This window comes from Diadema setosum, chromosome 7 (assembly GCF_964275005.1).
Source record: "Diadema setosum chromosome 7, eeDiaSeto1, whole genome shotgun sequence".
Classification (NCBI taxonomy): domain Eukaryota; kingdom Metazoa; phylum Echinodermata; class Echinoidea; order Diadematoida; family Diadematidae; genus Diadema; species Diadema setosum.
Genome location: NC_092691.1, coordinates 34,276,329 through 34,303,857, shown reverse-complemented (window position 1 = coordinate 34,303,857; position 27,529 = coordinate 34,276,329). Strand labels below are relative to the sequence as shown.

General features: G+C 41.7%; 2 protein-coding genes across 3 annotated transcripts; both read right to left on the bottom strand.

Annotated features, from left to right (window-relative positions):
• Positions 1 to 703: 703 nt before the first annotated feature.
• On the bottom strand, positions 704 to 27,505 carry LOC140231300 (vesicle transport protein USE1-like). Its single transcript, XM_072311452.1, has 8 exons — positions 27,425 to 27,505; positions 21,450 to 21,593; positions 9,187 to 9,236; positions 8,141 to 8,219; positions 7,331 to 7,492; positions 5,172 to 5,212; positions 3,849 to 4,002; positions 704 to 996 (listed from the first exon to the last, which is right to left on the bottom strand). Exons 2-8 carry the CDS (start codon positions 21,546 to 21,548, stop codon positions 814 to 816), a joined length of 768 nt encoding a protein of 255 aa, XP_072167553.1. The 5' UTR covers positions 21,549 to 21,593; positions 27,425 to 27,505; the 3' UTR covers positions 704 to 813.
• Positions 10,656 to 20,275, bottom strand: LOC140231299 (uncharacterized). Of its 2 annotated transcripts, none has more exons than XM_072311451.1 (2): positions 19,232 to 20,275; positions 10,656 to 13,672 (listed from the first exon to the last, which is right to left on the bottom strand). In XM_072311451.1, exon 2 carries the CDS (start codon positions 13,670 to 13,672, stop codon positions 12,818 to 12,820), a length of 855 nt encoding a protein of 284 aa, XP_072167552.1. In that variant the 5' UTR covers positions 19,232 to 20,275; the 3' UTR covers positions 10,656 to 12,817. The 2 variants fall into 2 exon arrangements, with proteins under 2 accessions (XP_072167552.1, XP_072167551.1); XM_072311450.1 differs by having other exon boundaries at positions 19,238 to 20,275.
• Positions 27,506 to 27,529: the final 24 nt, after the last annotated feature.

The following is a 27,529-nucleotide window of genomic DNA, read 5'->3' as shown; positions in this document are numbered from 1 at the left end:
AGGTTTTCAATAACTTTGTTCAAACTTTGATTTGAAGTTTTGAATATTTAGATCATTATGGCAAAGGCACCGCATGCGACAAGTGATTGCAAAGCATAGTAATATCATGTTTTGCACTGCAAAACTTATTGAAAGTATTGCACTGTATATTGAAATAAAATAGATATTGCCGTCCAATATGGCATATCATTCATGTCCTATCAATTCTTGGGGTATAATGAAGGTGGGAAGGGGCAGCTTTCCAGAATTTTTATGCCACAAGAGTACAAAGCAGATGTGATTTTACTCCAGTAGCCATGCTACCAATTCTCTGGAAGTATGTAACTTCAAATACACTTTGCCTCCAGAACACCTTTCCTTTTCTGGTCCACCATTTTTTTTTTTTTTTTTTTTTGTTGTTGGAGTGTCACACTCGGGTTTTGAAACACGACCTTATTCAGAAGTGCTTCATACCTTCCCTCAGTAACATTTCATAACTCTTGGTAGAAATGTTCCTTGAAAGATATCATCCCTCCCCCGCCTAGTCAATATGTTTGTGGCAGTATTCCAAGAATACCAGACGGCAACGTTCGCAGCTGCCTCCCCTAGCAAAAATCATAATTATAAATTGACAGAAGCTACCCCCCACAGTCGGCAAGGAAAAAAAAAAGGGTGAAGGCATCATCATCCTGAACACAGGGGGAGGCAAAATAGCAATGGCAAAAAGCTCTTCTTGCTATTGCTCTTCTTCTATTCTTGTTCATTTTTGTCTCCATCTGACCAACACAATACAAAACAAAACACAGCCACACCCAGTGTGCGTCTGTTTCCTTATCAAGCCTTGGAAGGGAAGAGGCGTATGACGAAGATCATCCAGAGGAAGATGATGGTGACACATATGACGGGTCCCCAGACCCACCAGTTGCAGGATTTGTTGGCGTGGGCCTGCAACCGTTCACTCTCTGTCTTCAGCTTGCCGTAGTTGGATGCCGCCAGTTTGTTGGATTCTTCCAATCTCTGAGGGGATGTAACAAACAAACTATCCATGTAAAGCCATTAAGTGCCATGTTAAGTAATGTAGCTGTGTTTCAAAGTAGACACAAATAAAGACCTATTTTTCATAACTGCTTATATTACAATTATTCCACAATAACTGCTGTAATAATATGCATGTTGCACTACTCCCCCCCCCCCCCCGAAAAAAAGAAGAAAAAAAAAAACTAACAACAAACAAACAAAAAACACACACACACACAAATACAGAATATGTAAATACTGATAATTGTAATACAGTCAACCTTGCGGAAGTCGAGCAAAACACGTCGACTTACGCGAATGTCGACTTACACGTAAGTCGACATTTTGTCGACTTATAAATGAAAATTAATTTCCCCTGTACAGAGTAAGATTTGGATCACGATGCGGATCGCTACCCGTATCCTACTCATTTTGCCGCCAAAACATGCCTACTGACATGAGCAACAGTAATGTTTTAGTTCATGCATAAATCTTGCGCGGGTTAGTAACGACAACGCACAATTCCCAAATCTCTAGAGAAATTTTGAGAGAGCGGGGTCGGAAACCTAGGCCCGTTTCTAGACACTTAACGTTTTAAACTTGATTTGAAATATCAAAGGCAAATTCCCCAAAATTGCATGAAACTTTGCGATTTAAATTCAAGTGCGTTGCTGGGAAGATATGTGTGTGATTTCGCATGATTCTGTCGAGATTATTTTTCAGTGCCGACTGAGTTGAAATAATTATGTGTGATTTTCCTTCCCTAAGTCGCCATATTTGTTCTGCTTAAATTTGTATTGTTCTCGCGCTCCGATTCGCAACATTACCGCTCTGTACGGCGCGGGCCTGTCTGAAATAAAAAGAAGAAGAAAAGTTTGTTCATCCGAAAACGACATCTTTCGGACTACTATAACCTTCGTAAAAACAAACCTCTTACCATTGTCGGACTAATTTAACTTTGGACTGAGATTTAAAACTTGGGCATAGCGAACTTTAACAATAATTCATTATCATTTTTTTCATTGACATTTTGTGAAGCAGCATGCGTTTCGGTAGTTTGAAACGTGTAAATGTTGCGATGTCTTTCCCCTGCAAGTGCAGACGAAGTTCGGTCACGGCGAAAGTTCCGTTACGAAATAAAAAATAATGCGAGCCTTTCCAACAATAACGCACTTCCGTACATTTTCATGCGTTTAAACGCAGTTTCTAGTTTCGGACAAGAACCGCAAGTCTTTTCTGTAACGCTCTTGCGTTTTAAAAACAGCGTTGCTTGTGATTTGACGGACTTGCATTTGATTTTCAGAGTTGCGTTTAAACGCAGTTGAGTTTAAATTTCATACAATTTTCTAGTTTTGTGTTATTATCAAACGCAAGTCTTTTCAGCGTTCCGTGTGATTTGATGGACTTGTAATTGATTTTCAGAATTGCGTTTAATTTTTAATTTTGCTTACGACAAGTCTTTTAAACAATAACACACTTCCGTAGATGTTTAGAGATGAGTTTAAACGCAATTTCTTATAGTTTCGTACAAACACCGCAAGTCTTCTCTGCAACGCTCTTACGTTTAAATACAGCGTTACGTGATTTGACGGACTTGCATTTGATTTTTAGAGTTGCGTTTAAACGCAATTGAGTTAAAAAAAAGTTCCCTACAATTTTCTAGTATATCGTGTGATTATCAAACGCAAGTCTTTCAGCGTTCCGTGTGATTTGATGGATTTCCATTTGATTTTTAGAGTTGCATTTAATATGTAATTTTGTTTACGAAATAAAAAAAAATGCAAGTCTTTTAAACAATAACACACTTCCGTAGATGTTTAGAGATGCGTTTAAACGCAATTTCTTATAGTTTCGTACAATAACCGCAAGTCTTCTCTGCAACGCTCTACGTTTAAATACAGCATTACGTTATTTGATGGACTTGCATTTGATTTTTAGAGTTGCGTTTAATTTTTAATTTTGCTTACGATATGAAATGTTCGGATAATGAATACCTACTGGGACATATAAGTGTACAAAATTTGTGCGTTTTGAGAAAAACGAGAGGGAGAAAAGGGGTAAAGTGAACTGTCTTGGGTACTACATGTAATGCTCCAGTGTAAATGAGTGTATGTCCTTTCTATAATTCTGGCATACAAGACAATGGACGCATGGCGCGAACGCTACCGCGCCGTACACTAGCGAATTACCGAGTAGAAACGCAGCGAATCGGAGCGGGAAAACAATTCTTTTTCAGAGAATGGCGATAACATTTTGAGCGAAAAATTATGTCGACTTAGACGAGGGAATTAACACGTATTTCAGCTCAGTTGGCACTGAAAAATCAGGTCGACTTACGCGAGTTGTCGACTTATAAATGTCGACTTAGACGAGGAAATTTTCAAGGAATAACAAAGGCAAAAATCGGGACTTTTTTATTGTGTCGACTTAAGCGAGTTGTCGACTTATGCGATGTCGACTTAAGCGAGGTCTACTGTATTCCAAGTTGTACTAATAGAGAAGTTGACTATTAAAGTCCATTACATAATATTTTAAAAAATCACCAAATAAAGACATAAAGCAACGCATGCTAAAAACCACCATTAAGGAAGTTTGAGATGTTTGAATGGTTATCATGATCTCTGTTGGTTTTTCCTGGTTACTACATTATACATATCAGCTCTTCAATCGTCAAATTCTGAGGAGCAGGATTTTTTTTTTTTTGTGCTGAACCTCATCTGGCTTACTAGTTGATATGTTAATGGTTATGCTATACTGTACGTGATTAAAACTGAAGAACGATGCTTTGCAAAGAAAGGTTGCATGACTTCTTGTCATGTCCTTAAACCCAAGTCGGACCTCTGTGACCGTACCCTGTTGTCCTCCTGAATGATGCTGCTGGCTACCAAGGAGTTGTGCTTGAGGTTCCTCGTTAGAGACAGCATCTCATCGGCCAACTTCTCCTGGACGTTGTTGTGATGCTGCAGGAAGGCATCCAGGTCATCTGTCACCTCCTCCTCACCTCCCCTGTCGGCATCAGAGAAAGAATTATTGATGTGACATCACCGCCTTGTCTAATTTGCATATGTGACCATCAAGCTCAAAACTCACTAAAAGAAGGCGAAAATCAATTTCTTCTTTCCTACATAGTTTAAAAGAGTAAGCTCTAAGCTTTAAAATGATAATGGGCTGCAACAGAAGAAAAGGGCCCTTACAGCATAAAATCCGAAAATGAGTTTTCACTGCAATACTGTAGAATGAACTCTGACATATTCAGATACACAAACCGTTTTCTGAAATTCCCCTCCCAAATGCCTCAATTATGATATTTGAAAAAGCATGTTTTGCTCAAATCCTGCCACTTTTTGATGCGTCTATGCATGCCCACGCAGCTAACTAGCTGATCTGTGGTTGTTTTTTTTCACATATTGGTTTGTCAAACTTCTGTGCTGTTTTATGGCATTTGTGTGCGACAGCGCCAAGGGCCATTTCCTCATGTTGCGGCATGTTCAACCAGCCTGTTTAACATATTCAAATTGGACCATCCTGACCAATACAAAAAGTGATTGAATTAAGACAGAGTAAGGAGGTGCAGTTTCATAGAAAATGGAGAAAGAGGAATTGAAGATTAGGGTTACTCAGGCCTGCTGAGCAGAAGTATTAATGAAAATATATTCTATTTCCTAGTAAAAGCAGGTACAGAAAACAGCTGATATCTCGACTTTGGTTTTGTTTTTAGCCACCTCATTTTGACAGTACGATTTAGAAATGATTACTCTCCCGGTAAGACAAACTTTCCTATTTTTGTCCAATTACAATGATTTCAAGAAGCCCCTCCTTGTCATCTTCAATTCTTCTGGTCACGAGATTGAAATTAATCATGTAGTCCCGTTTCATCATCCGTATGGAATATTTTTTCCTCATTTCTCAATACATTGTATTGCAGTCAAGGTGCATTACTCTGAACAAGCAAGAATCATTTCACTGTTTTGATTTGACTGTTACCTCTGGTTTTCGGAAACATCATTTGTCATAAACTAAAACAAACACAGGTATCATTTCTGTCAGCTCATTAACATTTATTGCCACTAAGTCTGGTATACAGGTGATTTTCACAGGGTTTCATGTAAAGGTGACTGAATATCATTGGGATCACTGTAAAACAGGCAAGAAGTAAGAAATTAAAATTTACTAACCTTCTCTTTCTCACTCCATTTGAATGAGGAATGCTGTCATTCTGTAAGAGTCAATAACCAAAGCAAAGCTGGAGAGAAAAATCTTTTCATACAAACAGTATCAGAACATTATATTAAACAAAAAGTGTTCTAGGAACTAGTTAGAAATAAAGAAAATATCAAATATGCTTTTGCATAGGAAAATTTCAATTCTGTTAGAAATAATTACTGTTGTTGATGAAATGACAGCTGTGAGGATCATTTGAAATTGAGAGTCCTGACAAGTTGCATTCAGAGACACTACAAATGCCACAGTCTTTGCTGGTAGAATGGACAAACGAGATATCAATGTTTAGCAAAGACCAAAACAAAAACAAACACACAAACAAACACATGCACTTTAGTAAGCTTCTCATTGCTTACATTGACTCTTCAAAGAAGAAAGCACAATGGCAAATGAATAGGCAGAGAGAACAGGTGAATATAATACAAAAATTCCAGTCCTGGAAAGAATAAGATTCAAGTTCTGAAACAGAGGCTACAACTAGTTTTCTTTTGGCAGAATCTGACAAAAAGTGAAGGGAATGTACATAACACAATTATCACAGAATTACCAGCTTTTTCTGAGAACTACAATGAAATTGATGCTACTGGCAAGATGAACGCTTCAGGAATAATGCAAATAGACTGGCTCACAATCACATGTCCAAAAGGCTGAGATGTGTTCAGCTTAACCCTAAAAGGGCCGGGGGGGGGGGGGGGGGGGGCGGAATCCGCCCCCCCCTCGACGTTTCGCGCTATAATTCTGTAACGCGAGAAGGCCTCGTTGCGAGGCTTCTTGACTTTCTTCGTTCAAGTCTCGCGCAACTTTTGAGACCAAATTTGCAACGTCCGCGCATACTTTTGCGAAGCCACGCCCATTTTTGTAACGGAATGTCGCTCCAAAACGGGCACAATTTTGTGATTTTGTGTACATTTCCTATGGAAAACAGTGCTCTGTCATGAAAGGCATAAAAACCTGATTATTTTTACAATTAATCACTTTCATTGATTAATTTTGTGCTAATTATGGTAGAAAAGTGGTCAGTGACAATTTCCAATGAAAAAACAAAGAAAAAACAAAAGTTGAAAAACAAAGAAATACATAAGAAATTCTGAAAACAATAAAATACATAAGAATTGAAATGAGTTTTGGAAGTTTTTGTGATGTACAATTGTTGAATATGCTGAAACAGATTTACAGATCAAAAATTAGGCTCTCAATGCTTTTAATTAAGCTAAAATATCACCTTGAGCTTGATTTGCATAATTAATTAATGAAAATTAGAAATTGATTTTTTCAAAAAATCTTATGACACAATCTTGTAGATTATGACGCGGGTCTCACGCATGCAAAATTTCATCGCGATCGCACCACCAATGGCCGAGATCTCAGGGGGGGGGGGGCGGAATCCGCCCCCCCCCCCCCGGTCTGAGCATAGCCAAAAAAGCCCGGCCCCTTTAGGGTTAAAACATCCTCATGTGTGAAATTATCAGTGTAAATCACATCTTCTTCTCCCTACCCCACTGCCTGATTAGTGAAAAGATATCAACTTTTGAGTAATATCCCAGAGTTGAGTTGGCATACTAAGAATGCTAGGGGCATCCCAGCGTCACAATTTAAACATTGCACCCACTCAAGAAACAGTTTTGAGAACGTATTGAATACTTTTCCCTTATCAACAGCTTACATGCCATATATTTGCAGGCATAATTTTCAACACCTTGGGACTTTCAAGACACTTTTGTGGGTTCCTAAATTCAAGACCCAGGGTGATGGGCAAGAATGCATAAGAGTTGCTGATTACCGGTACTAATTGTGCATTATAATTGTGTTGGTAATACAGACATACATTGCATTGCCATATCTGAGGCATATCCGTGGGGATGTACAGTGAAGCAAATTTCATGAATACCAGTGGACTTGAACATAAATACATTTGCAAGACAGAAAAGCACTGTGAAATAATTACACAGTATACACAGTACTTAGTATTAAACTAAATGATAAGTTTACCATACCTGAATAACAGAAGAGAAAAAAGAGAGAGCAGGAAGACATATGAAGTGCCTATTCAATAATTGAATAGAACACATGAAATGAGGAGTAATGTTCAAAGTAGCAATCCACATCTACTTACATCACCAAGCAACTCTTTCCTCATCTCATTGGCATATCTGGAGGAGAGCTGCTGGTGTAGATCCTTGGACCTGGCCATGGATGGTGAGTTGGGGTGTTGGATGCCAGAGGTCCTGGCTGGGGCCAGTAGCTGGGTCTTCATGGCCTTCTCGCTGGCTGTTGGCTTGGGAAGAGAGGGCACAAAACACTTAATTTTTAAACCAGTATATGATACATGTAATATTACCAAAGGAAATTTGTTTTTGCAGCTTTCTTCTCTTTTCACCTTTGTTTTGTTCCGTGTATGTGTATGTGTGTGTCTGTATGTGTGTGTGTGTGTGTTGTGTATTTTTTTTTTGTGTGCGTGTGTCTTTTTTTTTGGGGGGGGGAGGGTATTAAAGAACTTTGTTATTCAACACATGGTGTGAAGATTGCCTTCATTTCTCTGTGAAACCCCAAACTTGTTACATTCACACATAATCAATTGGTATGATCTGCCTAATTTCTCCTTAGTAAATTTGTAACCAAACACTGCATTACACCCACTTTCCATTGTTGCTACCATGTATTAAATAAACTTGATCAAATAACTCCACATATTCTGAACAGTATTAAAGCAAACAAGAGAAATAAATATATGCATAACATACAATGTAGCAAGATTTAATAAAACATGAATGACCTTACTTTTGCTTCATTTCTGTGGCAAATTAAACCATTTTCTATTTGTACTGTGATTGAGACACACTCACTAGTATCGAATTGTGGACACAAATCATTGTTTACTTTTATTGCTAATTTCTGACCTGCACAATGTCAAGCCATTTCTTACCAGCTTTTCCATTTGAATAACTTCCTTCAAGTAATCAACCTTCTTGCTGTAGTCTTGCATGATTTCTGCAGCTGATTTCCTATGTTGAAACAAACAAAATGGCATAATCAGTGTGCTACAATCACAAGATTCTGTATTAGTTTCATCAAGCAGTCATACATATGTTTGAGGAAATCATATACGTACATTGTATCTCTGTGTACATATACTAGTGTGTGTATGAATGTTATTCTTTGGACTGATCAATGTATGACCATTAGAAAAAAAAGCAGACTGCAAAACACACTTAAAATGAACGACTAACCAAAAAATATCCATGCAATGCATTATGTCTTGATTAAAAAGCTCAAATATTAAAGAACAAATACTGTGCATCACTATTCTATCATCACTCACACAAGAATTTTTTTTCACCTTGTTCATTATCTAGCAAATCATTTGTGAGTAAGCAATCTGGATTTCACAAAATTTGTCTTTTCACAAACCTATTTGTTTAACAAATACTTTGCATTTCAGTTCAGTTCCATTTTATCACCATTTCTACTGTGTACATGTAAAACCTGTCATTCCTGACACACTGTCAGCAAAATTACAGTCAGATGAATCTCCACAGAAATAAAAAATAAACAAACAAATGTACTTCTACCATAAAGGTCAAAATTAAGAAAGGGAAAAAAAGTGTGTACTTATGCATGTCATTATTTTCGATCCAGGAAGAATGAAAAGGAAGGCTATTGAACAGCCAGTCTTGTGAATTAAACCATCAAGTACACTGTACTGCATATGCCGAATATTTTGTGAGGCTTTTATTTTCAAGAATTTCGTGGGTCAGGTGCTATTCACAAATTTAAAAATATGCGAAAATATTAACTCTGATCCCGACATGAATGTGACGTGCACACATACTTTCTGCGTTCAGTACTGTGTTTCACAATCCTGAATTTAACCACCTGCGAAATTGTTGGGAAGTCACAATTCATGAAAAATTAGACTCACTAAATATATGGTGTATAATGTATACAATATTGTGAGGTATTCTAACTCACGTGTTGGTCTTCTTCAAGTCCGCCAACTTGTCCTGAAGAGCACAGACATACTGCAGTTGGAGGGGAATTGAAATTGTTGATTAAAAGAGAAAATGTGGCAAACTAAGGACTTGTCTTTAAATATGACAACTGTGTAGGAGTGGCAAAACTATGATAACTACCCCACTGCCTGTGGGAGCCTCATGAGCCCTGTGCAAAGTCTGTACCCCAGGTTACGGCTCCCCCCCCCCCCCCACACACACACACACACTTTTTTCCGTACATTGGAATACATGGGGTGTCATCACTTTTGGCTTCTTTTTTTTTTCTACCTGGGAAGCGGGACAAGAAAAAAAAAAAGAAACACTTGCGTCCATTTGTTTTTGAGCAGAAGGCCTCTTTTTTTTTTCCTTTTTTTTTGGGGGGGGGGGGGGCTTGTTAGCTCATGAAATCCCACCCCACTTTTGAAAATGTGACGCCGGCCATGATGTCATGTTTTGCTGCAAAGCATGCCAGGCTGCCCTCTTCACAGGATATTTCGCCACATCTACTGCACATACATCATGCTGCTTTGCTTCACTTCGCACGGCGTCTGGTCGGGCTGGCTGCGAATGCTAGCTTCCCTTTATGCTCATGACAGGGGGTCAAAATCCTAACCCTGCCCCTTCCCATCCTTAACAAGGGGATATGATATGAATCTGGAACAAGCATACGTCCTGTAAACTGTATTTTGATTGATGATTACATGTAGCTATGTGTATGGTTGACTGCCTGACTGAGTGCAGGAGTGTAGGGGGGGGGGGGAATCTAATGTTAAAAGTTAGCTCTCATTTTTTAGTAGATTCTAGACATAAAAATTTTGGTAGGCCTAGGCCTAACAGTTAAACCTAATACTAGTAATAGGGCCTAAGTTTACATTATCATTCCAAAATACAAAATCAGCTTCTGAACTTAATATTTCGTATGTAGGGTTGGACCTACTACTAATCGACCGCCTAATGTTTATTTGCTTGATAAGAATATTTAACACTGAAATTCACGTAAAAAACTTGACCTGCGTGATTGAGAAAATCCAGCTCTATCAAATGCCGTTGTTCCCTTTTCGATTCGAAGTTTCAGTGCAAAAATATCGCCGACGAACTTGCGTGGCCTCGTTTCAGCTCCCCGCGGTAAATCGCGTTTTTAGGATCGACCGCTGATTTTGCATTGACAATTGTAGCGATTTTGGGTCTTTGATATTTGTGATGTTTATGCTGTGCTATATGGTCGCTGGAGTAATTATGAGGCTCCAACTCAGCACTCACAATCCCTTGCACACACGCACTTCACCTCAGCCTCAGCCTGCTCAGGTAGTTCATTGCTGCTGGCAAACACACTCATTATTCACATGCAGAGGACTATGCTATCTGGCATGGCACACGTCACTCAATCATTGTCATCAACATGATCAGATGAGCACGATAATAATTTGCGCCAGAAGTACTAATACATACCGTCTCAATGATGGTCTTTATTCGCTGGTCAACGTGGTACATGTAGCAACCAGGCCAAAGCGTGGAAACAACTCATGAACTGCTACTAAGTATTTGGAGAACGCTGATCTATTAATGGTACAAACTGGACCTGCACTCTACTACACAACAGGTACTAAGTGCATGCTGCAAGCACTAGGAACTCCCAGCTTCCCTGCATGTACTCACTACTGAGTACTAGAGATGCAGAACTAAACTGGATGAATTGTAAGGGGGCAGCTATAAGACTGCAGCTGTAAGACTGCAAGACTTCCGGAAACACTGCTGAGAGACACCTGCTAGACAACTGAACTTTTACTGCGCACATGTGGCCTTTTATACCCAGGCCAAGTGGCAAAGGGCACTGCCACACTGGACACACTAGCATTTGTTTATACATGTGTGTGTATATCATTCATTGGTTTAACACAGTGCAGGGAATTTCTGACTATATGCTGCCCTCTAAGGCCAAAGGCCAATTTTGTTACACAACCCCCCACCTAAATTGAAACGTCCCCGTTTCAACGAAAACACTAAAAAGAACAAAATTGGACGGTTATATGAAGTATAAAAATATACTCAGTTAAATGTATAAAAGCTATACTAACGAACACATTTACACTGTACATAACGCTTTAAAACCCAATACGATCCTAAGACGTATTCAACGCAAAGTATCAAAACATCAATCTTTGGTGGAGATCAACGGCAGGAATGTTTCTGTGTTTGGCATAGCTTCCTACAAAAAGACATCAATAACACATGTTCTATAACATAACTGTTAACTTAACTCTTCTTTCTCAAACTCATGAAGAGGAAACTTACACGTTTGACACAATCTTAACATAAAACAATTGGAAGGCATGTTAAAAGCACATAATAATATCTGTAAATGGTTGCAGCCCAAAACATGAAAGCATGATGTTGAAACACCATTAATATGTAGCTCTATAGCATCTTATCACACACTACAAATTGTACCTGTACACTGTAATTACATGTGTACATCCTGATATCCAAGCGAGCTGCTTTGCATAGAAAACATTGCATAAAACAGGTCCTAATGGTGACGTCCTTAGTCCCTGACTAGAAAGAATACAGTACATTTATCATAATAAGACACTTGCATTATACTTGTATGCCCACAAATCCAAATCAGGACATACAGTGAATACATCAAGAAACGGAGTCAAACGGAGTCAAAGCAGTAATCTGCTAGAGGGAGAAACATAAGACAAGAATTATAGAAATACCACCAAAGAGTTAAAAGTTTGAATAACATTACACACTGATATGATATAACATAGCAGAAAAACATTATCTGTTATACTTTTTTTTTCACTCATCTTTCTGAAACTGAGGCTGCAGAACACAAACATTAAACATATAACTTTACAACTCAAGTACTTTACGATATATGTAATCTGAACAATACTGTTTCCTTTACCTTGCAGCATGCAAGTTAGTGAGACTAAGCACCTGCAACGGTGTGTATGAAAAATAAATACAACTATTTACAAAGGTCATGCAAAGGTCATTGTAACTACATGTATGCAAACAAAAAATACTTCTTTTCTTTAAATGCTTTGGATACTTGTACTGACTAGGGTGTCTTTCCCTATCTGTCTCTTGTCAGCATTTAATATACAACAAATACTATGACATACAAAAATGAAAAACAACTAACTCGTTCACTTCTGTACATGTATAAGTTTGATGCCAGCTCACCATCAAATCTTATGAAACATAAAATTAAATCAGTTTCCCTTTTCTTTCCTTCCTTTTTGGCAAAGGGAACTGTACACAACAAACATTATACTTCACAAATTATGTAAAGCGAGAAATCTGATATAAAAGGTTGTCATTTTGGCAAAAGTTTCCCAAACCACTGATAATATTTTTCTATTCATTGAACGTTCAAATTATCTCTGGGATATCTAATATGAAACGTTTTATTGAAAACTGGTGAAACTGGTGAAGCTGGGAAAACCGGGAAAACCGGGAAAACCGGGAAAACCGGGGAAAACTGATGATATTGTCGCATCAAACTTATAGCATTCTGTGATGACATAGTACCAGAAAGGAAAAAGGGAAAATTATGCTTAAACTGTGGGCCAAAATTATGATTAAAGTATATGACTCTATTTTGACATTCCGTAGTTGCAATTTACTCTTTTGTTCCATTTAGCCGGGACGACTGCTGCATATGTCTCTGTGAATTCATTTTTCCTAATAAGCACCCCCTCAGCGTAATATTGGATGCTCTTTGTCTCCACTACTGTCGCCAGAATCTTATGGGCCGGCAGGGACGGGAGAGGCGTGATGGGGTTGGGGGCGGGGTCACTTTTGGCGGTGTGTGGGGCAAGGGGTTCATCCTCTACATCGTCGTCACGTTGAGCTTCCTGGGTGTTGTCCTCGTTGTCGTCGTCCTCGTCGTCGTCCTCGTCAGGGTCATCGTCGTCATCGTCGTCATCCTTGGCATCGGCCATCATCATAGCCAGCATCCCCCTCGGTTTTCCCCTTGGAGGCGTGGGGAAAATATAGGGGTCGGGGGTGGGTGCAAGGGAAATGACTGCAGGATTGCTGGGCGGGGGCTGGGCTGGCTGGGGCTGGGCTGGCTGAGGCTGGACTGGCTGGGGCTGGTATGGCTGGGGCTGGTCTGGCTGGGGCTGGTCTGGCTGGGGCTGGATTGGCTGGGGCTGGTCTGGCTGGGGCTCCATGACTTGGACTGTGCGGCGATTTCCCTCTAATTGGGTGGGGAGGGGCGCCGGTCTTCTGTGAGTATGCACATGTCGTATGTGCCGAGACAGGTTATATTGCTTGCTGCCACGGTAGTCGCACTCGTTGCATGCGAAGTCTCTGCCACTGTTGCCGCCGTGCTCCCTTCTCAGGTGGCACTCCAGCCCCCTCCTTTCGGTGTAGGACTTCCCGCACCGCCTGCAAACGTAGGGGTCCCTTCTTTGTCTGTGGTAACGGCTGGAGCCTCGTCCCTCCATCTGCAATGTGCAAAAGATATGACATAATGCAAAGCTATTACTAATAAAAGAATTTAGGGGGTCTTCTTCTCCTTTTCGGATATCGCCTTGGCGGCTCATTGGGGATTGACTCATTTTCTGATATGTCACTGTGCATGGCGTTTTCCTCCATGGTTGGAGGTTGGCGAGGTGATGGGGCGGGGGGTGTATCTTGCTGTGCCGGTGTACTGAGATCATGATCTCCTCTGACATGATCATAATCATTTGGCTCGTCTATTAGGGATTTGTCTGGCTTGACAGCCAGGACGTCATCATCCGGGACTTCTTTTGGCGATGGTTGTATGAAATCCCACTTTTTCCTTTCTTCTCCCCTGTATGGTTTAAGCCGGTCCGCATGCACTACCATGGGTTTGGCTTTCTCCGAGGCTTGAATTCGGAAGGTCACGTCCGATAGTTGTGTCACGATCAGGTATGGGCCTTTCCACCTAAGTTGTAGCTTTGGGGAGACCCCCTTTCTCCTCGAGTGGTCGTATAACCATACAAACATCCCCTCTCGCAACGCTGGATCCGTCACTCTCCTGTCATAATTACGCTTCTGTCTTGCTGCGTTTGACCTGTAGTGCCTTGCAGCTCTCTCATGCGCGTTTTGCAGTCGTTGCCTCAATTCTTCAGCGAAGTCGCCGAGGCTTTCATTTTGTGGAGGGGTGGATGGTATGGTCAAGTCAATGGGGAGACTTGTCTCCCTCCCTAACATCATCATATTAGGGCTTTCTCCTGTTGATTCTTGGGGTGAACTTCTGTAGGCACTGGTGGCGTAGGGGAGGACATCGTCCCAGTCTTTTTCACCACCACTTTCCCCAATAAGCATCGACACAGCACTCAGTAGTGTGCGGTTGAATCGTTCAACCATTCCGTCGGATTTTGGATTGTACGCTGTTGTTCTCGTCTTTCGTATGCCTAGAAGTTGACACATCTCTGAAAATAGCTGTGATTCGAAGTTTGTCCCTTGGTCGGAATGTAGCTCATGTGGGACCCCAAAGCGACACACAAATTCTTCCACAAATTTCTTGGCCACCGTCTCTGCCCGTGCATCAGGTATGGCGTATGCTTCCATCCATTTCGTGTGGTAATCTCCTACCACCATTACCCACTGATTTCCCTGACTGCTCTTTGGTAGCGGTCCTAGCAAGTCGATCGCTACTCGCTCCATGGGCGCTCCAACCCGATACTGTTGGAGGGGTGCCAATCTCTTCTTTGGGGGCGATTTTCTTCGCTCACACAGCTCGCACTTTCTGATACACACACGTACATCAGCTGTTATTCCAGGCCAGTACAGCCTAGCCTTTACTCTAGCTAGTGTCTTCTTCAGCCCAAAATGTCCCCCCATTGGACCAGCATGCAACTCGGCTAAGGCTTCACTACGGAGTGCTTCAGGCAAAATCACTTGCCACTGCAGAGACTTCCCGTCATCTGCCTCCCATCGCCTACACAAAACGCCCTTGTGCATTCCCAACTGTTCCCACTGGGACCAATACGTCTTGGCTGACTTTGACATGTGTGAAATCTCTGACCACTTTGGTCGCGGCTTGTTTTCTTCTTTTGCTTCTACCAGCCATTTCAGAGTGTCATCATTTTCCTGTGCATTTCTCACATCTTGCCATGACAGAGAGGGCTTGGCTGCTATGCCCCTGACCATCTTCTCACCTTCTTCACTTGTACTGGGTGGTGTTAGACCGTCAGCTTCCCTAGCATGCTCCACCATTTCCTCTCGGCCACATTGTTTACATCGTTGGCGAGACAGCCCATCTGCATTTCCATGTTTCTTCCCAGGTCGATGTTGTATTTCAATGTCGTACTCCGCGATCTGTTCCAGCCATCTAGCCATTTGGGCCTCTGGATTCTTGAAATTTAACAACCATCGGAGGGATGCATGGTCTGTGCGGACAAGGACCTTTTGTCCATACAAGTACGGTCGATATTGCTTGAGTGAGGCTACCACTGACAGCAATTCTCTCCTTGTAGTGCAGTAGTTTCTTTCTGGTTTGGTGAATTTCCGGCTGTAGTAAGCGATGACCTTTTCCTCTCCATCTTGCACCTGTGATAAGACTGCCCCTAAGGCGTCGGCACTAGCATCTGTGTCCAGAATGAACTTACCCCCTGGCAATGGGTATGCTAGTATTGGCGCACACAGGAGTCTCTGTTTAAGTTCATCGAATGCTGATTGACATTGTGTTGACCACACAAAAGCTTGAGACTTTGCCGTTAGTTCATGTAGCGGGTTTGCTATCTCTGCAAAGTCTTTCACAAACCTTCTGTAGTATGAGGCGAGACCTAGAAAGCTTCTAACCTCCTTCTTGCACTTGGGTACAGGCCAGTCAGCCACTGCCTTGATCTTGTCGGGGTCTGTTGTCACTCCGTCTGCTGACACTACATGGCCTAGGTACAACACAGATGTTTGAAACAGGTGACATTTGCTTGGCTTGAGCTTTAAACCAGCATCTCGTAGACGAGAAAAAGTCACTCGCAGTCTCAGTATCTCTTCCTCTACTGACTCCCCAAAGACGATGATGTCGTCGAGATATATGAGCAGGATGTCCCACTGTAATCCTCTCATTACTCTCTCCATTAGTCGCTCAAATGTGGCTGGTGCGTTTGCCAGGCCAAATGGCATGACTTTCCATTTGTACAATCCATTTCTGACCACAAATGTTGACTTCTCCTGAGCATCTTCGTCTAGGGCGACCTGCCAATATCCTGAAGATAGATCTAATGTTGAAAACCACTTAGCCTTGCCAAGTGCATCGATGGTTTCGTCAATACGCGGAATGGGATATGCGTCTTTGATTGTTACCTCATTCAGTCGTCTATAGTCTATGCAGAGGCGTTTTGAGCCGTCTTTCTTCCGGACTAGAACGACATTAGCGGCCCAGGGGCTGCTGGATGGTTCAATCACTCCTCTTTTCTCAAGTTCTTTCACCTGTCTTGTAATCTCTTCCTGGTTACAAAGTGGTTGCCTTCTTGGTCGCTCCTTGATGGGTTTCGCATCTCCTGTTTCTATGCTGTGTTTCACCACATCCGTTCTCCCTATGTCTCCACTGTCGGTTGAGAAAACATCTTGAAAATCAAGGAGGCATTGCTTTACATCATTGTAGTGTCTTGGATGTAAATTTGCTTTACTTCTTTCAAACAAGTCCCTCAAATGTTCAGGAATATCTGGCGGTTCAGCTGAATTTGTTGCTTGCACATCATCCTCCACTGTCACAGGTCTCACAACTCCCACAGTCATACCTTCTCGAATTGTTAACTCGTGTTCGCTGGGATTGAATACTCGCAAAGGAAGAGTCTCAGTGTCAGCTTCCACTAGTGCCCTGGCTAAAATTAAGCCTTTGCTTTCGAGATCGCTACCTCCATCGACTGCTTCAATGATAGCTGGGCCTGTCATAGCATCACTCTTGTTAGCTATCCTACCGGGGATAATTGCCTCATGACCAGCTGGCACAGACATTGTTGATGAAACCACCAGTCTCCCAACAAAAGGTTCACCTTCCTGGCTCGTACATTTGATTTCTTCTCCATTTATCTTCAAAGTTAACCTTTTGAAATCGAGGCTACCTCCTGTTGGAAGCAAGAAGTCCATTCCCAATATACCTGGGCATTTGATGTCTGCGAAGATTACTCTCACAAGCCGAGTCGTCTGTCCAATTTGTACTTCTACCCATGCAGCTCCTAACACTTGAAGAGGATTTCCATCTACTTGTCGTATTTGTATGTGTTCATGTTCCAGCATTGGTCTCTGTTTACTGTCGATCATGTGGTACATACTAGCACTTACAATAGTGTCTGTTGAACCAGTGTCGATCAGAAATCTGCAATTTTGCGATCTCAGTTGTCCATTGACATACAAGCCTTGTTTTGGTTCTGGATCAAACTTTGGTAACGTAACCACTCGCTCTTCTACTGTTGGGTTGCTTGAGGTAGGGGGCTCTGTTTTGGTTGTGGGCTCTGCTTGACTTGTGTGCTCTCGTTTGCTTGTGGATCCGTTGGCTTTTCCAGCCTTTCCATGGATCCTTTGGGAGGCTGACTTCCGTTTCCCTTCATTTGGTGCTGTTTCTGGGGTGCAGGGCACTGACGAGCAAGGTGTCCTGGTTCTCCACAGTTGAAGCACTTAAAACCAGCAGGCCATCTTCTTTGTTGAGTCTGGTTTTGCCTTTGTGTTGTCTCTTGAAAATTTGTTTTCTTCTGCCTTTCCGTAAGGAGCTGTGTGATTGACTCCATTTGCCTGCTCTGTTGTGACAACATGTGTTCCACTTGTCTGAATCTACTTTCTGTCTCGCTGTCCAATGTTCGCACAAATTTCCCATGTCTCATTCTCTCATTCCTCCTTTGAAATTCTACTCTTTCAAAGCTTTCGGTCTCAATTGCAGCCTGTATAGCTTCGTCAAGTGACGTAGGACGGGCACGATGGATGCCTTCACGAATGGACTGGTGCTCTACTGCGTCAATGAAGTGATTCCTTTCAAGTCTATCTCTTGCAGAGGCTGGAATCTCAGGATACGCTCTAATGGCTAGTTCATGGATGGCCTGGCCTAGCTCTTGTAGTGACTCTCTTTGTCCCTGCCTTCGGTGTCGTAGCTCCACTAAATAATTTTCTGCTTGATGTCCTGGTCCAAAACGACGATCGAGCAGTCTTACTAACTCAATGTATGAGTTTCGCTGCATAGTCGGAATGTCACATATCACACGCATTGCATTTCCTTGCAGGCTGGCAGCTAGAAAATTTGCTGCCTGTTTGTCACTCCATCCATTTACTTCGGCACAGGCTTCGAAATGTTGGTGGTAATCTTGCCATGGTGTTGTACCATCATATCTATCTGGCATCATCACTGGTCGTTCACGGCCGACTTTATTCATTGTAGAACTCTCTTTCTCACTTCTGTGTAGTGGATCAAATGTGTTCAAAATCAATTCATGCTCATCGGTAGGTGACGAGTGGAAGGGGTTTCCTTTTGATGAAGTAGGCTCTTGCCTCTTTGGAGCCAATGGGGTAGACATTCGGGCTGGGCGTAGTGTCGAATGGAAAGGGCTGTAGTCTTTGTCTGATACTTGTGCAGGATAATCTTGGGAAAGGTAACCCGAGGTCTGACCTCCATATCTTGACATTGCTGAGGGGACTTTAATTTTGACTTCTGAGTCAACTGTTGCATAATATGGTTTCTTTACACTTCCCATTGGTCTGCTTGGAGTTTCACTTCCTTCCAAGTCATGATGCATTCTCTCCTTAGTCCCTTGCAACTTCTCCAACTTCACCTCCATTTGTGCCTTTTCCCATCTAAGGATTTCCTTCTCCATCCTTGATTTCTCTAATTCTTCCATCAGCCCCAACACCTCAGCCTTTTCACTCCTGGACAATGCCATATTTCTTACTCTCAATCAATTGTTATGTGGAAATAGACAGGTATAAATTGACAAAAGCATTCATCAATCAATAGTTCTCCACTTGCAATATAAATGCTTCGAAAAGAAATGAAAGAAAACAAAAATGTCACTTGCTACCTCTGATTGTACTGACACAAAATTCACCTGTACCTGTAATGACCAGTCTGGCTCATGTCATAATGTAATTCGGTTCATCACTCGGCTCGTGGTTCACAGCTCATAGCTCGGCTCGTGTCTCCGTTCATTGCCCGGCTCGTGTTCATTCAATCCATGAATAGTGTATAAAAATATGAGAATGTATACTGTCAAGCCAATTTCACTGTTACAGTTCATGTGCATGTAGTTCTATATGGTTCTTATGCATCACTTCTGAGCATTTGTCTACAAAATTTGGTCGATCGTGCATCAATACTGAGCACTTGCTTCCCTCGTTGGTATATCATGCGTCAATTCTGAACATTTATCTTCATGGTTGTCAAAAAAAAAATGTAGCATCAATGCTGAGCATTTACCTCTGTACTCGGACTATTATGCATCAATTCTGAGCATTTGTCTTCACGGTAGGTCTATCGAAATACATGTAGATTCTATGCATCAATTCTGAGCATTTACAGTACGTATCTTCATGGAAGGTTGAATCATGCATCAATTCTGACCGTTCATTCTCATGGTAGGTTATACATCTAGAAATATGCATCAATTCTGAGCATTTATCTTCATCTTGTGACTGTGGTAGGTGGAGTTATGCCTCAATTCTGAGCATCTATATTCATGGTATTGGTAGCTAGGTCGAAATATGCATCAATTCTGAGCATTAATTTCCTTGTCTGCCACAGCACATGAACATCACAATGAAAAATGAAGTGCACTAAAATCTTCTTCAGCAACTAAAATTTTGGAAGGGATTGGTGCATAAAATCCCACCGCTGCCACCAATTTGTAGCGATTTTGGGTCTTTGATATTTGTGATGTTTATGCTGTGCTATATGGTCGCTGGAGTAATTATGAGGCTCCAACTCAGCACTCACAATCCCTTGCACACACGCACTTCACCTCAGCCTCAGCCTGCTCAGGTAGTTCATTGCTGCTGGCAAACACACTCATTATTCACATGCAGAGGACTATGCTATCTGGCATGGCACACGTCACTCAATCATTGTCATCAACATGATCAGATGAGCACGATAATAATTTGCGCCAGAAGTACTAATACATACCGTCTCAATGATGGTCTTTATTCGCTGGTCAACGTGGTACATGTAGCAACCAGGCCAAAGCGTGGAAACAACTCATGAACTGCTACTAAGTATTTGGAGAACGCTGATCTATTAATGGTACAAACTGGACCTGCACTCTACTACACAACAGGTACTAAGTGCATGCTGCAAGCACTAGGAACTCCCAGCTTCCCTGCATGTACTCACTACTGAGTACTAGAGATGCAGAACTAAACTGGATGAATTGTAAGGGGGCAGCTATAAGACTGCAGCTGTAAGACTGCAAGACTTCCGGAAACACTGCTGAGAGACACCTGCTAGACAACTGAACTTTTACTGCGCACATGTGGCCTTTTATACCCAGGCCAAGTGGCAAAGGGCACTGCCACACTGGACACACTAGCATTTGTTTATACATGTGTGTGTATATCATTCATTGGTTTAACACAGTGCAGGGAATTTCTGACTATATGCTGCCCTCTAAGGCCAAAGGCCAATTTTGTTACACAATGCACGTAAACCGAGTTGTATTGAACACCGTGTTGTACGAAGCTTTTTAGAAGCCTTTTAGAAACTTCCATAGACATTACATTGTGCTGTCATTACGATTCGGTGAAATATTCATTCGAAATTTTGTCCTTGATTAAAACCATTAATGAACAGTGAATTATCGCGTTTTCCCACACCATCCTAATCTACATTCAAAGCCAATCCATTTTTATGTGCTTTGCGCGCAGAGAAGTGCGTACTAAGTGTTCAGTGCGCGAATTATACGCGGTCGGTTTCAATAAGGGTGGTCGATATAGTAGGGCTACCATTGGAGGCTTGATTCTAGCGGCGAGGTACTAGTAGCAGCAGTTCTCGAGCAGACTTTTATCAATAACTTGCAGGGGGGGGGGGGGTCCGGGGATTTCGAGAAACGAGGAGTCTGCAACAACAGTCAACACGGCTTCCTCCTACATACAGCCTACAGCTAGGGCTCCTAGATGATCCTACGGGACACTGCAGGGGTTACAGTGGGGCAACTGCCGCAGAGATGGTCGATCGCCGCCTGTGTAGACCTAGGCACTACCCTACTAAAAATGACTTGTGCAAGCAGGCCGTTTGGAAAGAATGAATGAAGATTCCAAACTGGTCGATCTTACCTTCTCTAGTCGCCAGTCTCCAGGCCTGTTCTGAGCAGCCATCTCCTCGCATCTTGCAAGGAGACGCTGAAAATTCACTTCTTCTCGTGACGTTGGCATGTTCCAGGAGTCTGCTGCAGTAAAGGTGCCCGTGTTTTATACTGCATGCACTGTACGAGTAGTGTACGTGTGTGGATCCGGGCTAACTCGGCCCACGGGACAACTCGTCCCACCCGTCAAGGGTGGGCCGAGTTGTCCCACCCGTTGGTATCGATAGTGATCGTGAGCGCTTGTCTGTGTTTGAGGTTATTTTGTCTTTGTGACGTCTTTTTTAACCGTAACTTTTATGGAATTGTGCTCAGTGGTTTCTGTAAAGAATATTTGCCAACTTTTGGGGGATACAACGACGTAAAATGAAATTTCAGACGTTTTTATCGCGGTTCGCGATCCCCATAGGTTCACGTTCATTTCGCGCGGTGGGCTAACTCGGCCCAGCTAAGTTTTAGCTGTTGTTTTGTCAGTAAATCTCCGTAAAAATATCAATTTTATCATGTATGAAGGTGTATTCAGGGTTCCTTCAACTAATTTCATCTTCGAGGGAATTTAATTTTGCACATGTTTGCTGAAATGTTGGATATTTGTTCGCATGATTTCATCTTTGCCGTATCCGCACCGCACCGGTCTTGCCACCAGCAGCTCGCTCACGCATCACTGTGGCAGAGCTGAGCAGCGCCATGCCCATGCCCACTCTCGGCGAGGCACGGGGCGGCGCGGCGCGGGCACCCGCGCGAACGGTACAGAGGGAGCAGCCAGACACTCCGTACCCGTATCCCCAGTAGAGAAGAAATCAAATTATGTAGCAGATCATTCGATGTGAACTACATGAAGGTCATTATATGCATTTGATTTTAACTGTTAAATGTTTTGTTGTTGCTGTTGTTGTTGCTGATTTTATGTATAGATCTGCGTTCTACTCAAAAGTTATTTCTGTCCAATAAATGTTACATTTTTTTCTTAATAAAAACAAACAAGCAAAAGTTAAGGGGTGAGTCTGTTTATGGGCATTACCGTGGAAATTAATAAATTGTTTGATATCCAGTGGTCAGTTATTTGACCTGTAGATATGGATGGTTTGGTTGAATGGTTGATATCATGAAACCGGTAATGAAATGTAGTGCTAGCTAGATTGGCCTTGTTTATGATTGTAGGGCCTACCTTTTGTGTGTACTTTCAAAAATAAAAAGGAATTGTTTTTGTTTTGATGACATTGCCATTTTTGCCATGGGAATCCTTAGCCTAATTCAAGAGAAAAATCCTCTGCCACCTGTACCTGCACGATAATGGCCAACCGTCAAGTTCTTTTTCTTTTTTGTAATTTCCTTTTTATATATGTACTGTATATACAGTGTAAATCTCTCTCTCTCCATCTACTGTAGCTATGTAATATGTATACTGTGATGATCTATTGAACCAAACTTGGACTGCATATCTTAATCTTTTTCATGCCTTAGCCCTATTATATGTGTTAATCTTTTACATTTTTATTTATTTGTACAAAACAAGGCTGATTATAAAATTCTCAAATCCTTGCTTGTCCTGCACTCATACTGTTGAATTCATGCACATTCTTTTTTTTTTTTTTTAAACAAGCAGCAAAGATGAATAGCTTCTCAAATGGTCTTCCTTCTCAAGCACGGTACTCAAAGTGTTACATAATTTGCAGTCATGCAGGGTCACAAAAGAAACATTACAACATGCACTGGTAGGCATCGGTAAGGCCACGCATATAAGCTCTCATCTTCCTTCACAAAAGAATCTGTTGTTTTGTGGCCATTGCATCCTTTCGACTGTTGCCCTGCCTGCCCTTGATTACAATGTACCGGTACTGCTCTTTCCAAGACTGCAAGATCACAGCAAATGTTGAATGATATTAATGTGAGCATGTAAAGTATGTTTTGTTTTGTTTTGTCATTTTAACATCTATTACTTTATTATTTCCTCTCTATTTTCTATTGACATTCTGATGCAGTTTAGAAATTTTTAATAAGATTGCTGGGATGGTTGTGTACGAGGAAGAAATCCGGATGGTGCAGGTGATGATGTACTGAGTCGACTTGACGGCGCATAGCGAATAGCGAATACCGTATACCGAATACTTCTATGTGGACGCAGCCTTAGGCTGCGTTCACATAGAAGTATTCGGTATTCGCTATTCGGGCACCGAGTACACCATCACCCGCACCGTCAACTCACCATCCCATGCAGTGAGGATTTCTTCCTCCTACATCCCAGCAAATCTTATTAACAATTTCTAAACTGCATCAGAATGTCAGTCTGCTTATTTTTGCTAAAGGGCAAATCCAGACCAAAAGTGTCATTATTTCATAAACGGGAGACGGTATACGCTGCAAGAAAATCGAACAAGCTCGATTCCCACTTTGCTATACTTTTCGCAGCTATTCGGTACTTTCGAATAGTGCCCTCCTATGTGAACCGGTGTGAGGAAATCCTATCGTTCGATTCAAGCTATTCGCGTGCCCTCGAAAAACGAGCCCGAATACCCGAATAGTATACTTCTATGTGAACGCAGCCTAAAGCAACATCTTATTAGCAGCTACGGCACGTAAGTGCATACTGGGTACCTGGTAGTAAACTTGTTGCTTTTTTTCCTTGTCTATTCTTCTACTCCGGAGGGATCCTAACCAGGAATGCAGGTATTGATCAGCCTGCCTGTTACATTCCACAAGTCCTTCGTTATTGTACCCGATTTCAGAATTCTTGTACGTGGCAGCTTGCCGGTTACCATGGTCACACAGTCTGGTTCTAAGTAGGAGCCCTGCTGGAATGTGACTCCTGATGAGCTTATTCTCCATGTATAAGTTGCAGCTGAACAAACTTGCTGGTATGTATATAGGCCCCATCATATTTCTAGTACCATAGCCCAATTCTAAACTCACCTTTGACTTCATGCTGAGACAGACTGCTGTATATTTTTATTTTGTCTGTACTATTTTCATGAGAAATATGAAAATACATGTAAATTGAAATTGAAATTGAGAGTAACAGGAATGGAAGAGACCAACAAGCTGAGGTGAGAACTTATTTCTTCTTTTTCTATGTCACTGTCGAACATCCCAATGTAGTGGCCGACTGGACAAGGAAGTTAAGTTCGGACTACTGAACTTAATATGGAATGTTAAACAAAAGAGTAGGTGTGGTGTGAAAGGGATGAACACATGAATGGGAAAGGAATGAGGGCGATAAAAAGAAACAGCATACAGGTCAATGAGAATATGTGTCAACCTATGAACCTATACAATTACAAACTGAACAAAATATAATACTTACTTGGGTATACTTGGGTGTAGAGACTGGAAGCAAAGCTTATTTGTCCCTCGTTACAGTACTGTCCCGTCTCAGGTAGGGCTCATATTTGATTGGGTTGTTTCTCCAGTGTCTTTCTAGGGACGACTTGAATTGGTTTATGGATTTCAGAATTTATGGATTTCAGAATTCTTGTACGTGGCAGCTTGCCGGTTACCATGGTCACACAGTGGTTCTAAGTAGGAGCCCTGCTGGAATGTGACTCCTGATGAGCTTATTCTCCATGTATAAGTTGCAGCTGAACAAACTTGCTGGTATGTATATAGGCCCCATCATATTTCTAGTACCATAGCCCAATTCTAAACTCACCTTTGACTTCATGCTGAGACAGACTGCTGTATATTTTTATTTTGTCTGTACTATTTTCATGAGAAATATGAAAATACATGTAAATTGAAATTGAAATTGAGAGTAACAGGAATGGAAGAGACCAACAAGCTGAGGTGAGAACTTATTTCTTCTTTTTCTATGTCACTGTCGAACATCCCAATGTAGTGGCCGACCGTGGGCCTACATAACAGCAGGCCATCATAATACAATTTTAGGCGCAGGTAAGAAAAAATGTGAAATATTAGCAAATGTTAAGCTTTGTCGAAAGTTATAGGTGTTACAAAAAAAAAAAAATCCCACTTTTGATCTTTAATACAATGTAGTTCCAAAACTAGTACTACATTACAATCTCAGAGCTTACCTGGTCATATTTTCCCCTACCAGGCCCTACTACTACTTGCAGTATCCATCCTGCACAAGTCTGCATGCAATTCAATACCACAGAGTTTACTGGTCTATCCTGCCAGAGAAGTAATACCTGGTACTTGGGCGTAAAAGAAAGAAAGAACATACATGTACTAGTGTAAAATTAATTTCAGGGCCAATAGTGTTCATTGTTAGTAGCAAGGTGCAGTCTATATGACAATTCAATGATAAAGTGATAAGTTGGGTTGCTACATAGATGTACTTCGATCACAATGTAATTTACTATTGCTTTATCTGCTGATTCGTTACAAGGTTATATATTCCATTCATTTCAGTACTGGTATAACAGTATTTCTTCAAATTCATGAAATTCTTCCGTCGAGATGTTTTTTAATGCAAGTGAATTACAAATTGCCCTAAATCGATGTAATAATAATCTCTATAAATCATCATATTTATATAAACATTTATATCGATGTACGTGTAGGGCAATTTGTCAATCATTAGCAGTAACAACAGTATTATCTGTTAGCAATTATAGTACATTGAATAAATATCACTTTGTTTGAAAACAGACTTCACCATAGTACTACTAGTAAATCATTTCAGACACAAAAAAGTGACATTTTCACATATTAAAACTCGTATTTTTCACAAATGTTACCGGTACATATTCGTAAATTAAGGAGCAGTGTCCCAACATAGCGAATAGTGTCATCCGAGTCACGTGATAATTGCCAACAATACAGCATGCATCCAAGTCATTTTATGTGTGTGTTGTGTGTGTGCGTGTTTTTTGTTTTTTTTTTTCAATTCAGTATCAATCATTAATAATAATAACGCTGATGCTGGGGGATAGACAGAAAAACAGCAAAATGACAACTGCAAACTGCATGAGGTTGGAATACATATTATTGAGTCATCCTGGAAAAAAAAAAATTAAAGACAAAAAAAAAAATCAGAGAAAAAAAAAAGAGAGTCAAGCAACCCCCTATATGCCCAGCCTTTAGCAGAAACCCTTGCCCTTTCACCTTGGCATTGGCTGGCGGTAGCACACCAGCTCAACCCAATTCACGCGACGTTGCAGCAAAACACAGTTGAGTTGAAACAAGTTGCTCCCTCTCTGGCTCTCAGCTCAAAGTTCAAGACAATGGATAGGAAAATGCCAACTGACTACTGCATAGAATTTAGTACTCACGCGAGAAAATTGGGAAGTGCAGCAAATGACGCCTTTTCCTCCAATTTCAACCACCGCCCGTATCCGTAGCGACGTTTACGGAGTGGCTGGCTGCTCCCTCTGTGCAGTTCGCGCGGGTGGCCCGCGCCGCCCCGTGCCTCGCCGAGAGCGGGCATGGGCATGGCGGCGCTGCTCAGCTCTGCCACAGTGATGCGTGAGCGAGCTGCTGGTGGCGAGACCGGTGCGGTGCGGATACGGCAAAGATGAAATCATGCGAACAAATATCCAACATTTCACCAAACATGTGCAAAATTAAATTCCCTCGAAGATGAAATTAGTTAAAGGAACCCTGAATACACCTTCATACATGATAAAATTGATATTTTTACGGAGATTTACTGACAAAACAACAACTAAAACTTAGCTGGGCCGAGTTAGCCCACCGCGCGAAATGAACGTGAACCTATGGGGATCGCGAACCGCGATAAAAACGTCTGAAATTTCATTTTTACGTCGTTGTATCCCCCAAAAGTTGGCAAATATTCTTTACAGAAACCACTGAGCACAATTCCATAAAAGTTACGGTTAAAAAAGACGTCATAAAGACGAAATAAACTCAAAGACAGACGAGCGCTCACGATCACTATCGATACCAACGAGTGGGACAACTCGGCCCACCCTCGACGGGTGGGACGAGATGTCCCGTGGGCCGAGTTAGCCCGACCCCACGTGTGTACGTGTGGACACGTATGACGGAAAAACTCGACCTCTCGGATCTACCTCCCTCTACGTTGGCAGGAGCACACTCGTGTGTAGAGTTAATGTGGTACTTCACACGTGCACT

What these genes read in the sequence shown, in the direction of transcription:
- LOC140231299 (XM_072311451.1), bottom strand. Translation starts at nt 13,672, where the DNA reads ATGGAGGGACGAGGCTCCAGCCGTTACCACAGACAAAGAAGGGACCCC.
- LOC140231300 (XM_072311452.1), bottom strand. Translation starts at nt 21,548, where the DNA reads ATGCCAACGTCACGAGAAGAAGTGAATTTTCAGCGTCTCCTTGCAAGA. An exon ending in GGAAAGAGTTGCTTGGTGAT is followed by an intron (nt 5,213 to 7,330) that starts GTAAGTAGATGT and finishes TGACTCTTACAG; the next exon opens with AATGACAGCATTCCTCATTC. An exon ending in AATGGAGTGAGAAAGAGAAG is followed by an intron (nt 4,003 to 5,171) that starts GTTAGTAAATTT and finishes TGATGCCGACAG; the next exon opens with GGGAGGTGAGGAGGAGGTGA.